Raw genomic sequence first — 17,221 nt, 5'->3', positions numbered from 1 at the left:
TTGCTGAACTCTCTCTCTAGTCACCCACCTCCATCTCTGCTTGACAATGGGAAACAAATTTCAGCAGAACAAACTGGACTGATACCTGTATTTTAAAAAAACTGACGAATGCTAATGATGCCTGCATCTGAAAAAGGAGTTGTCTAGAGCAAAGCAGAACTGAATACTTTGCTGGTCAAATGCTTACCGTATTTTTCGCTCTATAAGATGCACTTTTCCCCTCCTAAAAAGTAAGGGGAAATGTGTGTGCGTCTTATGGAGCGAATGCAGGCTGCGCAGCTTTCGCTGAAGCCAGGAGAGCAAGAAGGATCGGTGCGCACCGATCCCTCTTGCTCTCCTGGCTTTGCTTTGCTGGAGAGGCGCTGCACAGCTTTCCCTCTCTGTGCAGTGCCCCTTCAGCGAAGCGGGAGGAGAAATGGAAAGGGCTCAGCTTCTGCTGCCGCTTTGCTGAAGGGGCACTGCGCATAGAGGGAGAGCTGCACAGCACCCCTTCAGGGAAGCCCCTTCCGTTTCTCCTCCCGCTTTTCTGGAGAGGCGCTGAGCAGAGAGGGAGAGGGTTTTTTTTTCTTGTTCTCCTATAAACCTAGGCGCGTCTTATAGAGCGAAAAAATATGGTATTTTACAGCATGAACATTACTTTGAACATAGCCGTCTTCAGAAGCAAATACATAAGGACTTCACTGTACTCTCTTGATCTGCAAAGTCCAAGCTTAAACTTGTTTGTCTTTACACAGCATGCCTTTGCAACAGTCACACAGTGGAGAGATTGAATTCTAGACAAAAACTGTCTTAAAGTTCAAGAGGGCAAAGAGAGCCACAACTGCCTTTTGGTCCAGGCAGTATAACAGGAAAGTCCTGCTTTGGGCAAAATGCAGGAGGCATGTCCATTTTAGCCACAGAGAAATAGAAGAACTTAAAAACTGAGGCTTCATTCGTGGCTGTTCATGTGCCCTAACGACCCAAAATTCTAGTTATTCCCAAAAGCGGTTTGACAACCGAGAATATGTATTGCAGCACTGAGCCTACAGAGTTAAGTGTGCCCTCATTTCCAGAGATAAGGTGGGTAAGACAGTCACAAACAGAGGTGAATTCTATAAGGAGTAGCCATGTACAAATATACCCCCCGTTATAGGGCCAGGCATTTCCCATGCAACAGCTGAATGACCAGCAACGACCAAGTCATCACATTACCTACATTGATCAGCCATATTGTCACTCATCCATGAAGCTTGAAAAGGATGTGACAAAGGGCAGGCAATGAGTGGAACCAAAACCAGGATAGAAGCACAGCTACTGCTGCAGCTGCACTGACTTCCTTGCAGAAGAAAAAGTGAATGACATGTGGAAAGACTGCCGAAACTGAGCAGGAGGGATACTGGAGCAGACAAATGCAAACATGCCCTCAGATCCCATATATTTTTCTTATGCAGAAGCAACCACCAAGACAGCGCCCTTGCCCCTACCCCCAACACAATTAAAAATGGGAAAGAAGACAAGGAAGAGGTTATGCAAGGGGAAATACAGAGTAGTAATTTCAAAATGAAGCAGAGCTACAGTTTGCAAACTGCTCCACAGCACAGGAAAAACAGTCACTCTGTTTAGTTTGATAACAACAACTTAACAGAATTGCACCCAGATGCTGCCTATTTCCTGTTATCCCCAAACAGCTGCAACTTCACTTTTCCAGAACTTTAGTAGTTTTCCAGTACAAGTTCCTACATGATGCAATGGCCAGTAGCATAAATGCCTTTGAAAGAAGGTTAGGTATACATAGAGTAAGTAAGGTGAATAGCTTACTGCCTATGAGTGTGGGAAATTGCAGCTGAATATAACTAGCAAGCTTAGAGCTAGTTAATGCATAGCATAAAGGGGTTAAGACAACAGAACGGTATTCCTAGACTCAATTACACCATGCTCCCTCTCCTCCAGTAAAGAAGGAAGTAAAGCTTCTTTCTTCATTCTCTTCCACCACGTGAAGCTGACCAGGCAACAAGTCTGGGCTTGCCTGCTTCAAGCGCAGACTGCATGCTCTGAAATATTTTGCAGTATTTTGTAACCCAAGAATTTTCTATTTGTGGTATTCTTCCTGCTGCATGGAATAATGGATGAATCTGACCTTTTGAGTTTGTAAGTAAAACATTTAAGCTTACTAAACGGTGTGGTCTGTAGACTGTAAAAGGGTTAGAAACAGGGGGGTGCTGTAAGCAAACTAAATGAGGTATTAAAAAGGTCTAACCGCCTATTGTTCCCATGCTTCACACTACTGTAATTTTAATACTCTGCTGGGGCCTATCTCTTGCTGGAGAGTATGTTTAGCTCCTTGCTTTGGATTTAGGGATCCAGCCAATTCTTTTATTAACTAACCTGACATTGCTACCCCAGCAATGAGAACTAGAAATGCTTCCATGGTCTGGCACTGTAGATTTTAAACTACCAGACAGAGGACAAAAAGGGATTGAATAGCCTCACCTTGCTTATTATTATCAGTTTTGAAATGTGACACACCACTTTCCTATGGGACTGGGACTGAAGTCACATTTCAAAACCACCAAATAATTGTACATATTTTTGTTTTACTAGAAGTTTTTTAGTCCATGTGTGGAACATTAAAGGAAAATGCTATTTCATAGCGCATAAAGACTGCCATTTTACTGGGCAATCATCTTGTGAACATTTTATTTATTGATTTATATAGCCCCATCAGGGTGCATAGTTCTTTATAGAACGTAAAGGGCTTATGATCCGAAACACAAGTGAAACACAAAGTGGAGACAATATGCAATTGTTTCAGTAATTTGTGCTTGTGCTTAGTTGCAGTACAATATAGGAACTAGGAGCTGTGCTAAAGGAATCACAGAAAAGGTGGGTTTTAACAAGGGACAACTGGGCTCTATAAGAAAATGTGAAGCACTCCTGTTCAGTCAGGCCCTCTTCTAAGTTACTCCATTCCACTCCTCTCCATTCCTCCCCCCTGGACAACAATCAGCCAGCACCATGTGGCCACTAAGCATGCTCAGTCTTCACTGGGCAGTTTTTGGTGGTCTTTTATACTCTTAGGGTCCCCCCTCTCTCCAGCCTAAATACTGTTCTTCTGCAAACTTTGGAGCTTTCCCAAGTCTGCCAATGACTTCTGCATGGATAGTGCTGTTTTGGCTACCCAATGATGCACATTCAAATAATGTGTTCACTGTTGTAGAAAAATTTTAGGAAGACAGACAGGTGTCCTCATGCAGGTGTTCTGGGAGGCAGTTCTGAGCATACAGGGTAGAAAGGTGGAGCTGAAGGAGCAGGGACTAGGATACAAAAGAGGTAATTCAGGGAGAGGTCATAGGAGGCTTTCAAGGTAAGGGCAAAAGAGGAGTGTTGGATCTGCAAGAAGTCAGTGTGGTGATGTCACATGCTCAGAGCTATGAGAGGTTAAATAATTCTGGTAGCAGGGTACTGGATAGATTTTCCTGGCACCCTACAAAACTGGACATGGGGAGGTTGACAGAATCCCCCAGAAGAGTGCATAGTGGGAGGAGGGGGGGATTGTTTCATCTGACAAGCTGTAACGCTTGCACTGATGCAACATTCACCATAGTGTGACACTGAATTTGGATCATAGAGGCGTGAAAGTGCAGGTTGGCCAGATCAATGGCAGATAAGAAGCACGGGTGGAAATAGTGGAATACCACTATTAAAGTTTCTCAATTTTTTCCTTACATTTGAATGGAATTACATTCTTGTTTCAATAAAAACATAATAAAAACTATTTGCTTTATGTTTTACATGCATACTCTGATTGAACGATGTTTTCTTTTTCCAAGATTATGATAGAGAAACAATGCTTCTTTTCACTCTCAGCAGTTCACTACTTTTAGAAAGATATGGTCAACCTCAAAGAGAAAACACTAGGAGCAGAGCATTTTTTCCCTGGTCCCTGAGAAACTGCCAAATCATGCTCACAACACTTCAGAGCTTTGGCAGCTACACTACTTGAAGGTTGTCTGCAGAATGGCTGGGTGCCCAGCCATCATTCCTGAGGTTAAGAAAGTCCCCCCAGGCTAGCAGCTCAAAAGTGGCCTTTTGTACTTCCATGTTGTGGTTTTTTGGGGGGCAGAGCTTTGAATAATGCATAACTCAGTTCCAGAACCATAGAACTGTAGGCCAGGGAGAAAACTGCAAGTGTGGATTATTTTTCAGGGTGGTGGGTAAGGGCCCAAAACAAAACATATGTCAGATGAAGCAAATAGTTCTGTTATTTCTTCTAAAATTGTTATTTCAATAAGAATAACATTGAGAGCTAATATTTGATTCAAATTTGGACTTTTCTCTTCTTCCTTGCATCCAATCCCTTTGGTCATCCTTTTAGCATGCACTAAGCATTTTTGCAGTCAAGTCTGAAAGCTTTCCACTTCTCGCCATCCCTCACACTGGAGCAGAATAGCCCAAGCCATCACCATACCACAAATGAAGACATCACTTACGTATTGCACACTGCCATGGTCTGACATGTATCTCCCGTACAAAATTCAGAGATTGTACTATATTGTAAATTGATATGGTGGAAAAAGGTTGTTGCTGAAAGAGAAAAAGACACCAAGGTGTTTCCATTACTCATTTGAACTTTTGGTTGCAGAAAGAAAGGAGCTGCATAATTACACTGGATTTGGTGGTTCACTTGAACATTTTCACAATTAGCCCAACAACAATCACTAAATTTTCCCTCGCTTGAAGCGTGCAATCCGTGGCGTAGCAACCCTTTCTGGCACCTGGAACAGAGCATTTTTTTAGGAGATCACCCAAAGTTGTTGAGCTTTTTTGGGGGAACAGTTCCAAAACTTGATTAGCTGGCATTTGGAGGGACAGACAGTTGTTCTGCCGCTCACCAGCTCCCCTGCCATCCTGCTGCCCCCGGCCCCATGATGCCCTGCAATGAAGATCATTGGCTGTCTTTGGACCAGTCACACACTCTCAGCCTAACCTACATCACAGGGCTATTTGCAAGGGTAAAATATGTGGGGGAGAACTTTAACCCTAAGCTGCATAGAGAATACAAATGAAAATAAAATAAGCCTATCAAAATCCATTATTTTCCCCAAGGCCTTTTTTGTTATTTATTTGCATGCATTTCAAAAATGGCAGTGGAGAGCTCTAATCAGAAGCACTACTTAATTCACAGGCAGCACAACAACTAGAGCAAACAGGTCTCATTAGCACACTTTTCAATGTATGCCTAGAGGGCCATGCAGACCAAGACCAGCCTGAATGGTTCAGAGGAGGCCACAGATGTTTCCATTCGTGAAGGAACACAGATGTCACCATCTAAAGCAGGGGCCTAAAATGACCTAGCACTTTGTGCCTTCTCACATTGACCAGAATTTTTTTTAAAGTCATCCAGGCTTGTATTTCAGCAGTCAGGATGCTGATTTCCAGTTACAATAAGGGTACAATCATCAGCTTTTAGAAACGTATTCCATAGCAAACTGAATCTCTCATGCAAATGTTAAAGTGAAAGCAGAAACTTTTCACCTTGCTGAACTTATTTGTTTTGCAAAGTGGAAGAGGTGGTATCTAAATGCAACATCCTCTGCCCATTACAATTCCTTAAAAAAAATAAAATCAGAAAACCTACTAGCATGAAAACTATCTAGCAGGAATATTCAGTTATTATAAATATCAAAATACTTACTGTTGCTAGCTAGCCATTCATTAAGGTCTATTTCCCGTGGTAGCATGACTAACTCTTTGAATTCAAAGTCAGTAATCCTTGACTTCGTGTATTCCGGCTCTAGGTAGAGTTTCTTTTCTTCTGGTGCTGGCTTTTTACCATTTGGTTTTCCCTTGGATTTCCTGCAAAAGGAAAAGGAAACAATGTCTTGAATTACAAACTGAGGTGTAAGTTATATAAACTCATCTCCCATCTTTTGTAATAACTTTCTCTTTCATACTGCATAATTTCCTTTATTAACAAAGGAAACCTGCTGTTAGAATCCCTGCAAGAACAAGGCCAATGGTAACCAAAGGAAAAGGCATACAGCTCCAGGCTAGTTGTTCACGGCCTGAAAATGCTATTGCACCCCTGCCCTTTTCCTGGTAAAAATAATGAAAACTGGGTTCATGCCCAAGCTGATGTAAGCCTCCCTCTACCAGGTGATCAATTAATGCTGCCTTCTGTAGCAGAGGTGTCCACTTTAAAAGATTGCTGCTTAAAATATTTAAAACCGTACATGAATCCAATGAATCACAAAGGAAGCATTCTGAGCTGTTATGGGAAAAAGTAGGATGAGAAATGTTAGGGGTTTAGGAGTTATAAGCTGTTGTGGGGAAAAAATAAAGGTAAACTCAGGGTGGGTCCTTTGGGCATCAACACCCGCACTGCAATCTTGGTATCCGTTTATTCTTTCTATATTCTACACAATAAACATTTTGTTTACACACACACACACTCATATTCTCTCCCCCCCCCCCCGTAAGGTTAACACAGAAGGGGAGAGAAGTTGAAGCTAAAGCATATGTTACTCCAGATACTCATTTTATTCTACTGAACATTTTTACAGTATTTTGCATTATTTGCATCCAATGAAGCATGCTTCTGCCTACTAAACTTCATGGCCTTGATTTATTACATTTATAGTCCAACTTTCCTTCAGGGAGCTTAAAGGGGGTCTACACGAGTTTCCTAGGTGTTCTTCCATCCAGCCCCTGATTTAGAGACCATGTGTGGCCTGGGCTCTCTGCCTCTGGGCCTCATTCAAGCTGAGTCATGCCTCAAAACACCAGATATTGCTCAGTCCAAAGGAACATAAAGAGAGAAGAGTCTTGCACACGTGGAAAACACTGTTTAAATCTTTATTTCTCAAAGTGGTCCAACTGTAAACATTCCACTTGACCTCTTCCTCCTCCAGGAATGCCAAGCTCCAATCATGGAACCAGTTTATCTTAACAGTAAACAGCATAAATCCAGTTCAAACTATGCACTTTGCCTCAAGGTAGCCAAGAAAGCACAACATGATGAGCCTGCCTCATTCCAAAGGAAAATCTACACTAGTAACCCCCTGAATGCTGTGAACAAGCCGGCCAGGTTCTGTACAGCATGCCTTTAATTCTTCTGTTCTTCTCTAGACAAAGTTGTGTGTGTAGAAAATAACAAGGTTTGGGGCAGAGGCGGCATTTAGGAGAGCCAATTCAAAACCTTTGACTACCAAGGAGAAGCACGAGAATCCTGAGCACAATAGCCTTAGAAGAGGTTACATGAAAATGATGCTAGTTGCTGCTCGAAGTGGAAAGTGTGATACCACCACCATCACCTGAAAAAGATTGTTTAATACTTCCTTTTACCTTTCATGCATTTATTTAGGCTGGAAAGCTGCTGGCATGTCAAAGAAGAGATGGAGAAATTATGCTGAGCCCATTTGATCAGTGCAACCATCCTTGGGAGGCAAGGAAGGAAAGAAAAGCTGCACTTTTGTTGTCTATTCAGTGTAGTGTGAGTGGGCATCTACTTGTGTAAAGGACCTTTTTCTTTCCTTGTGTGCCCCCAATATCTGCCCTAGGGAATTGAGGCAACATCTGGAGCAGAGGTGTGAGGGCAGTTGCAGAAGGGAGACAAGAAACTGGAAGTCCTATTGATCCAGTGCTGTGTGATGGTTCACAGATAGAAATCAGCTCAATGGTAGTAATTTGTGCACAGAGGGGAAAGAACTTAATATGGTTTTATTTCTCCTTGTTTTTATTTTAAAACCCTTCTTTGTATCCTTGCATATCTACCCTCTTGCCTGCTTACTTTACCTGCTTTTTGGGTTCGGGATAGGCTATTGACCCCTTCATTCTCCACAAACACCACTTTCCATGCTATATGCCACTGGAGTACCCTGCAAGGAAATACAGAGCGTGCTAATCCTATTCACTCAATTCAAGACTTTCAGACCATTGGTGGAAGAGCTTCCTTAAGGGCAGAAAAGTTTGTCCATGGTGCAGGCTGTGATCAGATTTTTTTCTGTCACCCAGCATTTTTAATTTTGGGTAGTACTTCTGGAGGGGGACGTGTTGTGCTTCTCCTGAGGTAGTTTGTCCACCTTTGGTCTCCATCCTGCATTAAGCTCTCACCTGTGGCTTCTAGAAGCTGTCAGCATGTGACAATGGTCACACCCCAGGAAATAGATTTGACTGGCCAGGTGAGGGTAGCTGATGGGTCTCTAAGCCTCAGTGAGTTAGGGATTTCCCCTGCATGCAAGGACACATCCCGATGGATTGAGTGGATGAGACCAATAGAGGGTCCAATGGTCAAGAAGGCGAGACAGATGGATGCCAGCAACAGCTACTTTTCCATTCTTTTGAATCTTGATAACATACATACACTTCTAATGTGTTGGGCAGGAGAAACAAGGTATCCCTCAATAAGATTATTCACAAGTCACTCTGTCATGGCTATACACGCCGTTATATCAAGGTATTCCTTCAACCAGTTCCTGGCTAATCTGAAATGCCTCTACTAGATATACACAAGCTTGGACATAAAGAAACAAATGAAAAGCCCACTTCATGATGGTCAAATGTCAGTGAATATCCAGCTTGATAAATGCAAAGCCTTTTTCCCTTTGTTGCTGAAAGTCAAATCACATCTCCTTGCAGTCTCTGAGGAAATAAACCTCAGCCATGTTAGCCAGTGAAAACATGACTGCAAACCAATTCTTCAGGCGGCTCGTCAAGCAAAGGTTACTTAAAAACCCAAACCACAGTTGATGCAAATGTCACAGGCACAAATCACCCTACAGAGTAAAAGGGGGAGAGAAGGGCAGAGAAGAATGCCAGACAAATGGAGTGTGTACTGAGGTCATTGTGTGAAATGTTATGCTTGCTCAAGTTTTTGCTGCTTCCAGCCAACCTTTTACACACACATACCGCTTTATATTCAGCTGGGAGAAAGAAATCTCTCTCTAGTTGGAATAATATAAAACACAATTACTGTAATGTACTGTAATGTGCAAACTGCTTTCTATCGGCCTAAGTGATAACATTTTTGTACTCAGCAGCCTGCAAAATGCTATTGCAATGAAAGCTCAACTGCAAACTCACCACTGAATTCTGGGTTTGGCAAGCTATTTGCTGGACCAAACTGTTACTTGCCTGCAGGCAAGTGGCAAATTTCAAGGCTTGTTACTCTCCTTGTTACTGATCCTGATAGACAGTGATATCCCAGCAAGTCTCAGTTCTGATGAAGGATGGTCTATCCTTTTTACAATCTGTGTCCATTCTATCCCATTTCTACATTTTTCCATGACTTTAAAAAAATGCATTTGAAAATTCACATTTTAATACAATTAAACAGTTATAATTCATTCTCAAAACCTGAATTCTTTCTCCCAAAATACCTCATCACCAGGCTACCCCCTCCACCACTACTTAGTTGAATATTAGCAAACATAATCAAGTTTATAACTTTAAGCTCTGTCAGCCAGCTTCGGAACACAACTTGTGAAGTTTCAGAAAGAGAAAATTATTATTTGGCATTTTGTACTATCACTCAAGAATCAAAGGACAAAGAAACACAGATACTGTGAAACACTTAAGCATGTCTAAATAGATCTTTAAAATTTATAATGCACTATGCACCTTATTTTATACTGAAACAGCAAAGGAAGGATTGGGTATCCATTTCCATGTATGTGAAATGAAAGCCCTCCTATTTTCTCCACAGGTTCCCTTCACATGTCCAAAGACAAAGGATCAGGTGAGAAGCTGCCCTATTCAAGCAATAAAAGGGCTTGGAAATACTTAAGATATATAAACTGAGCCATTTAAACTCATATACACCCCAGCGTGTTGTACAGAAATCAAAATGCTGAACCTAAGAAAACAACAGTTACCAAAAGATAATTCCCAGATAAATTGATTTTAATTACAGAAATATTTATCAACAACTAGACACAGCACCCAAAATGGACGGCAACAACTGTTATGAACACTACAGCTATAAATAAAAATAAATTAGAAAGATTTGTTCTCAGCATCACTACAGCTGAAAGTTATTGAAATGTTTTTATTTTTAAAAGTAACTTGTTCCCTATATATACACTACACATGCACACAAAATTTCTACCATTAGCCAAGGATTCCATGGATATATATAACAAAGACATTGACCTATCTGAGGTTAAAAAGAGTTTCACAAGCCTAGTCACATAAATCACAACCTTGTTAAAGTCCAAATAAGTGACAATGAACAGTTATAGGTTCTGTTCCCATTTATTATCACATCTAGGACTGCCAGATGTCCTTTATTCTCCTCTGAGATCTTCTTTATCTCAGAGAGTTGCAGCTGCATACAAAGCATAATGAATTACCCCTGTTTGACATGCCATACCTCCAAACTGCCTCTTGTTTTTTTAAAACTTTGGATTTGTCACCCTTTGGAATGCATGCAAATATCAAACTGCAGCCCAAGCTATTTCCCTGGAAACTCATCTGAGAATGTCAAATGGCAGTTCCATGCCAAGCACCTCATGTTGACTCTCCCTTTCTTTTCATTTTGCCAGCCCTGAGGATCAGAAACATTTTAAACCAAATTACACGTTAACAATGTTCCTCAAAACAAACTGCCTATACTCACAATACTAACAAGTAGAAGAAACAGTAAAAGACAATATTAACCCCTTTCTAAAATCAGATTTGACCCAATGGAATAAACAGAAACTGAAACATTTACCTTTTGATTCCCCTTTAGTTCCAGTAACTCAAAAGTCTTCCTTCACACAGCAGCCAAATCAGGCTCATTTGATAAGTGGGATTATATAAACTCAGATACTTCTACACTAATCAAAGCCCCTTATAGCTCCAGAAACAATTTTTATATTGGGAGATAACACCAGATTAAACATTTTCAAAGTCAGCCAAATATATAGGGACATAGCTTAAATAGTTTTAAGCAACTACTCAATTTGATCAACGCACTGAGAAAGGAAATAATCTCCCAACTATATACAATTCTCACATAATTGGCTACCCTTCCTCTCACTCCATAAGACTAAAATGGGGAAAAGATTTTGGGGGAAAGTTTTTGGAGAAGAATTACACCATACAGTTAGTATCACAGAATAAACTGACACAGCAGAAGAGAGAAAGCATATCTATTCAGGACATTAGAATGAAGTACTCCTACTAGCATAAGGTATTTTTCCCAATACAGTCAACCCCAATAGCCTCCCAAGGAGAAAAGCTGGCTTCAATGTCAGCCAATGCACAATTATGCAAGCAGTGAGCCAATATTTAATCACATCTTGCAGGCCCAAACTTCATTTGAATTCCTTGATGCTCCATGCTTTACTGTGAATAGAACTTTCTTTTTAAAGGAATCCACTCCAAAAGGAATCCACTCCAAAAGAAAATTTAAGTTCAATATTTTAATTTCAGTTCCTCTCATCTCTCAGCATAATAAATCAAATGGGAAGCAGACAACAGTGCAAAGTAACATGATAAATGTTTCTAGTTTTACAAGTTCTTTGTGATGCAGATAATTTAGTGATCTCACAGCTTGAGGCCCCAAACAAGCTCTATCAATCCCCATATGAAAAACATTGAACAAGAAGTGTTGGGTTTTGTTAAGAGTAGAATTAACAACATTTCCAAGCTAACTAGGTTTTGTCCCATGGTGTGCAATTCCTATTGAGACATACACAACTACAGACAAACCCCAGTGCCGTACAAGACACTATGTGGTGGGTATGCATGCATGCTCCAAACAGGCTGAAGAATTGGGTTCTCTCAGACTTGCCAGCTGGTTAAAGCTTGTGTCAGCTTCAGAGGCACATCATGTTCCTTATCAAGCAAAGTTGTTCAGTGCAAAAATGCAACAAAATGTGTATGTTTACATATTCAAATCTGGTGCCTAACTTGATGCTTTGAAAGAAAGAAGAAATGTTTCCTCAGAAACTGTTCCAGTGAGCCTGTTGAACTTACCAGAACAAGTCAATACAGACTATTCCGGCACACAAAGTGACTCCTCTCCTAAGTCACAGGCAACAGCTATGGGCTATTCAGAGCTAAGGGAACAGTGTCACTGCTCTTGCTTGCTCTTGACCCAACCAAGAGTTTACCTTTCTGCTTTCGTTTCCTAGGCCCTACACAAAAATTCCATTGTTATCATCATCAGGCATTCAAAAGTCATTTACCATAACATTTACAAGATAGTTACATATATAAAAGCAGTTAAAACAATTTGCATATATAAAAACAATTAGAAAATATAAAAACAGTTAAAAACAACAATTGCAGCTGGGCCTCTAGCAACAAGAGAAACCCCAATTAACCTGCTCCTTCAGGCAACTGAGCAGTTATCTAGACTCTGGATCCAGCCACAACACCTCTGTGTTGCCAGTTTATTGGTCCTCATCCAGCCCACCACTGAGCCCAGGAGCAACCTCACCATCATCAGCACACTGTTGACATGTTGCTCCATGATCTGGCATGCCACAGCACAACTGTTGAAACAATCATTCAATGCTGTTCTTTGAAACAGACACTGAAGATGAAACTGGAACCACTACAAAACAGTGTTCCCAATACTCATCTCACAGAGCTGATGCAGGAAGATACCACGGTCATTGGTATCAAAAGCCACTGATATATCAAGTAAGAATAACTGAGATCTGTACTTGAATTGAAGCTCTTCTTACTAAGGATAGTAATAGCCCATGGTAGGGCCTATTTTGTCTGCTACTGTTTTGGGACATAGATGGGGGAAGAAATGTCTGTTCCATAGACAGGGAGACTATAGCAATTAAAGAGAGAAGGACAGAGGGAGTATGACCCTTTATACAGCACTTGGCATGTCCAAATCCATTATTCAGGCACTGCATGGAATCTACACAGTTCTACAAGCATCTCTAAAGCATGTAGCATTTTAATAACCACTTTAAGCTAGTAGTGTCCATGCCTATATAAGGCAATGCTAAGAGTTCCTGTTATGGCATATATCGTTTTGTGGGATGCTTGTGAATGGGGTAGTCAATCCTCCACTTCCAATGTAGGATGTGAAAAACAGAAAGGTAAAGCGCAACACAGAATAGTAGACAATCTAGATTGCATCTCTCAAAAGCCTGAAGGCAAGTTATCTCCTCCTACACATCTGAGACCAGAGATAAATCTGTGGTAGCAGTACACAGTGTAAGCCCTACCCAGCAAAACGCATGGCTAAAACAAAACAGTAGATCAATAATGTCTGTGGGGTCTCAGAAGTGGAATGGCTGCAGAAGTAAAGTACAAAAGAGGGAGAATGACAGAGCATGTAACTTCAGGTATGCAATTCCCCCCATGTGTAGGAAGCAATGTTCACCGTAAATTAGATTAGTCAGCAAGCACTGCCAACAATTTAACAAAATATTAGTTACTTTTGTAAAGTTGAATAAGCTGTTAATAAAGTTGAATAAGCTGTGAAAACCACAGCTTCAGATTTAGCTAGTTGTTTTATACAGCGCTGAAAATTCAACACATACACCTCAGCTCCATGTCTTTCTTGTTCCAGAGTCAACAGGTTCTCCGCCTTCCCAGCCAACCTAACCTCTTGCCCCTTCTACTAATAATCTACACAGTGCATTCAATTCCTAGAATACATGTGCAATTTCCTACAGCTCTTTCCCACCAGTTACTGCTTCTCAATCCACAACTTACTCTGTCCTTTTTCTGGGCTTCTCTATTTAGCACTTTCTCAACACGGGGCTTACATGTTTCATATAATCACAGTAATTGATTGGCCAGGGTCAGGCGGGGTTGCAAGCTCCTTAGCTCAAGATGTGAGCTCAACCCAGATGTTTGCCTGCATATGTATGGGCACAAAACAGGGAGAAGGGGTGGGGGCAAAGAGACAGGTAAGCCCTACCTGCAGCGCAGCCAGGCACATCTTCCTTATTAGACCCTTGAATGATTAACGTGAAGGTTTATACATACTTTCTAAGTGCATTGTATATAACACACACAGAACCCAGTGCTTTGTACTAAACACATGAATGTCTAAAATAGGGAGCACAGGGAGCTGTGACCAAGGGGCTTGCATGGCTTCCCTGTCTTGTGTCAATGTTAAACTCAAACTTGTTCATGCAAATTCAGGATGGCGAATCCCATTAAATGTAACTCATATTTTTAGCCAAACTAAATTGCTTTAAAAATGTTTACATATTAAAGGGAAAGCATCATATTTACGTCTACTTTGCTCTAAGCAGTATGAATTGGTTTATACTTCAAATATAAACAACTTTAATGAGGCAGAAGGTAAAGATTTTGGCAACCACTTAAGTCTATCTGAGTATAACTTATTGGAATATCTCTCTCCCCCCGCCCCCCAGTAGTAAGAGGGCACAAGATTATTCAAATAATGTGTCAAGAAAATTCAAGTTTAATACTCAAGGTAAAAGGATACATTCATAGTTGACTTTTATCTCTATCTCTCTCTCTCTCTCTCTCTCTCTCTCTCTCTCTCTGTGTGTGTGTGTGTGTGTGTGTGTCCAACTCGAATGCTTCAATTCAAGCCCAGGTATTTTAACAGGTGGGGATCAAAAACCAGAAAGGACAGAACAATGCTAGAGAGGAACACCAGTAGGAGAACATGACCCAAACCCCATGAGAGACAGACATAAATAGACTTCGTATTAGCAAAACTTATTGTTATAAATCTTTGTCATTTTTTTAAAAAGCGGTTTCCTCAAAAATCCAAATTTCCCATCACACTTTAAATTCTATGTACCAGAATGTATATATTGGGATTTCATCTTCAATATTTTAGCAGGAAAAATATTAGCAAGAATAAGAATAAGTGTTTCCCTTATGAGAGCAGCTTTTAAGTGCTTTTTTATTGCAAGCTTTTGTATCTGGGAGGCATGAGCACATTGTAGAAGGTCTAGCTGCAAGGTAAAAGTATGGGAAAAACTATTCTTCTATTGTGGTCAGTTGGTTGCAAAAGAGAAAGCAACCAAGCCCTTTGTGAATAATGCTTCCCTTGCCAAGCTGCCTGACCCCAGAACCCCATTTTACATCTTATCTTTTGCAGTCATATGCTGGCTGTGGGCAAAGGAGAATTGCATTGCCTTCTTTTGACTGCCAAAAGTTTTTTCTTAAAAAAATAGTTGGCTGCAACAACAGCTATTTACCACCCCTATTTTGTCCTTTTTAAAAAGTTGCTAATAGTTTATTTAAGAGAAGGAAGGAAGGAAGTTCCTTGCATGCCCGGGAAAAGTTTTTCTTTCATATTCTCATAGCAGATCTTTCCCTTAAAAGGCAATCTCTGCCTTGGCTCCAGATGCTGCTGGACTGAACACAGCCAGTGCCCAAGCATGGCAAGCATATTAAGGATGACAAGTGCCATAACCTTATTGCATAATTCTGCCTTCTAAATTCAGCATTCACTGTGCAAATAAATGTACTTAACTTTGAGCTATGAAGACAAAGTTGGGCTTGTTAGAAGTATAATTATTGTGCCCAATATATTCCCATGACAAAATGTGTTGTTCTAGACTTTCTACGTGTCCTAGTCCTTCCTCTTAAAAGTATGAAGGGGGGTGGGGAAGGCTCAATGAAATTTAATCAGTCTCATCTTCTGAGCTATATCACTATCAGTTTCTACTTCTTCACATTTATCATGGATTTCTAAAAACTGAAGGTTTGCCCATATTGAAACAAGCTTATATATTGTTTCACGTCTCATCCTCCCAAAATCTTCCATTTTTATGGGGAAAAACAAAAGGCTTTGTCTTTTTTTAAACAAAACAAAACACAAACCTAACCCCAACAAATTTGGGGTTTTCCTGAATATTCCCAGGCCTTCACATCCCTAGGCAAGTTCTATTTATTGTACTACTGTGATCAGATAAATATTAATTGCAGCATTATGAAGTTACTAGTATGGTAGAACTATTTGATTTAAGCTATGAAGGTACTATTCTCACCTCAGCTTACACAATCTATTTCATCGTTGAGATCACGTTACCACCTCTCATCAAGTATACAGCCCACATGCTGGCTAACAGGTACACATTTATGATGATACAGAAATGAGGAACATGTTACTGTTACAAACAATCCCATCATGGAGGTTCAGATATATTCATGGCTGAAAATGTTCACATATGTACATCTACAGACATTGCCACATACAGTTTTGTTACCCTTTCTCTCTGATACCAATAATGCCTTAAGCTTCTTATACAATTATGTTATAGTTCGATAATTGTCATTATATCTTGAGTATATGATTGTGTGGATTCATCTCTACTCTTCATCAAGTGATTAGAAGGGGCACCATTACAAGAGCACTTTTTGCCCTGTAGATCACTTATGCAAAGGTTTGCAGCTATGTAAGGAATGGACAGGGCTTTTCCAAATTGTCTTCAAAAAAATGCTTAAGAGGAACATGTTACACAGTAAGGAGTTACATAGTTTCATTTTTAAAAAGCCAATCTAAATTGACACATTTTTCAAACAGCAGCAAACAAGAAGCTTTCAATAAATTCACAAGTGCAAGATGCTTTCAATAAATCCACAAGCGGAACACAGAGACTGTGCCTTCCTAACAACTGTCCTTAAACATGTGAAGCTCAATCTACCGTATTTTTCGCTCTATAAGATGCACTTTTCCCCTGCTAAAAAGTAAGGGGAAATGTGTGTGCGTCTTATGGAGGGAGTGCAGGCGGGACACTCGGCTCAGCGCTCCCTTTAAAGAGCCGCGTGGAGCGTGTGTGCGGCTCTTGGGGGCAGTGGCGTAGCGTGGGTTGTCAGCACCCGGGGCAAGGCAAGTAATTTGCGCCCCCTAACCCGTGGATTTTAGTAGGGGCAGAGAGCTGCGAGTGCGAGTGCGCGCCCCCCCAGATGTTGCGCCCGGTGCGACCGGCCCCCCCTGCACCCCCCACGCTACACCACTGCTTGGGGGAGCGGGAGAGGCTGCGCGCGGCTATCCCAGAAACCAGATCCCTCTTGCTGTTCTGGCTTCTGGGATTCAGAATATTTTTTTTCTTGCTCTCCTCCTCCAAAAACTATGTGTGTCTTATGGTCTGGTGCGTCTTATAGAGCGAAAAAATACGGTAGCTACACTTCCTGGTTGCCTTTTATAAGCTTAGATACACGTTTTGTGACTTGCTGGGGTTTTTAACAGCTGGATCAACTGACCTATGCTTATAAATATTTTTGTGCTGCCATCATTTAAGCCATTAATTTTGCTTTGAATTGTATTATGCTTTTATGATATGCAAGCCAT

General features: G+C 40.9%; 1 protein-coding gene across 3 annotated transcripts in view; it reads right to left on the bottom strand.

Annotated features, from left to right (window-relative positions):
- The window catches only part of MOB2 (MOB kinase activator 2), a 108,550-nt gene that overhangs the window by 8,912 nt on the left and 82,417 nt on the right, over window positions 1-17,221 (bottom strand). For all 3 annotated transcript variants that reach the window (XM_053394281.1, XM_053394273.1, XM_053394263.1), the window contains exons 2-3: window positions 5,675-5,835; window positions 4,470-4,563 (exon numbers count right to left, since the gene is read on the bottom strand). In XM_053394281.1, the coding sequence (XP_053250256.1) occupies window positions 4,470-4,563; window positions 5,675-5,835 (255 nt within the window). The remainder of the gene's footprint in view (window positions 1-4,469; window positions 4,564-5,674; window positions 5,836-17,221) is intronic.

Source organism: Podarcis raffonei, chromosome 1, assembly GCF_027172205.1.
Source record: "Podarcis raffonei isolate rPodRaf1 chromosome 1, rPodRaf1.pri, whole genome shotgun sequence".
Lineage (NCBI taxonomy): Eukaryota > Metazoa > Chordata > Lepidosauria > Squamata > Lacertidae > Podarcis > Podarcis raffonei.
Note: the sequence above shows the minus strand (reverse complement) of the source record. Positions and strands in the feature narration are given on the sequence as shown.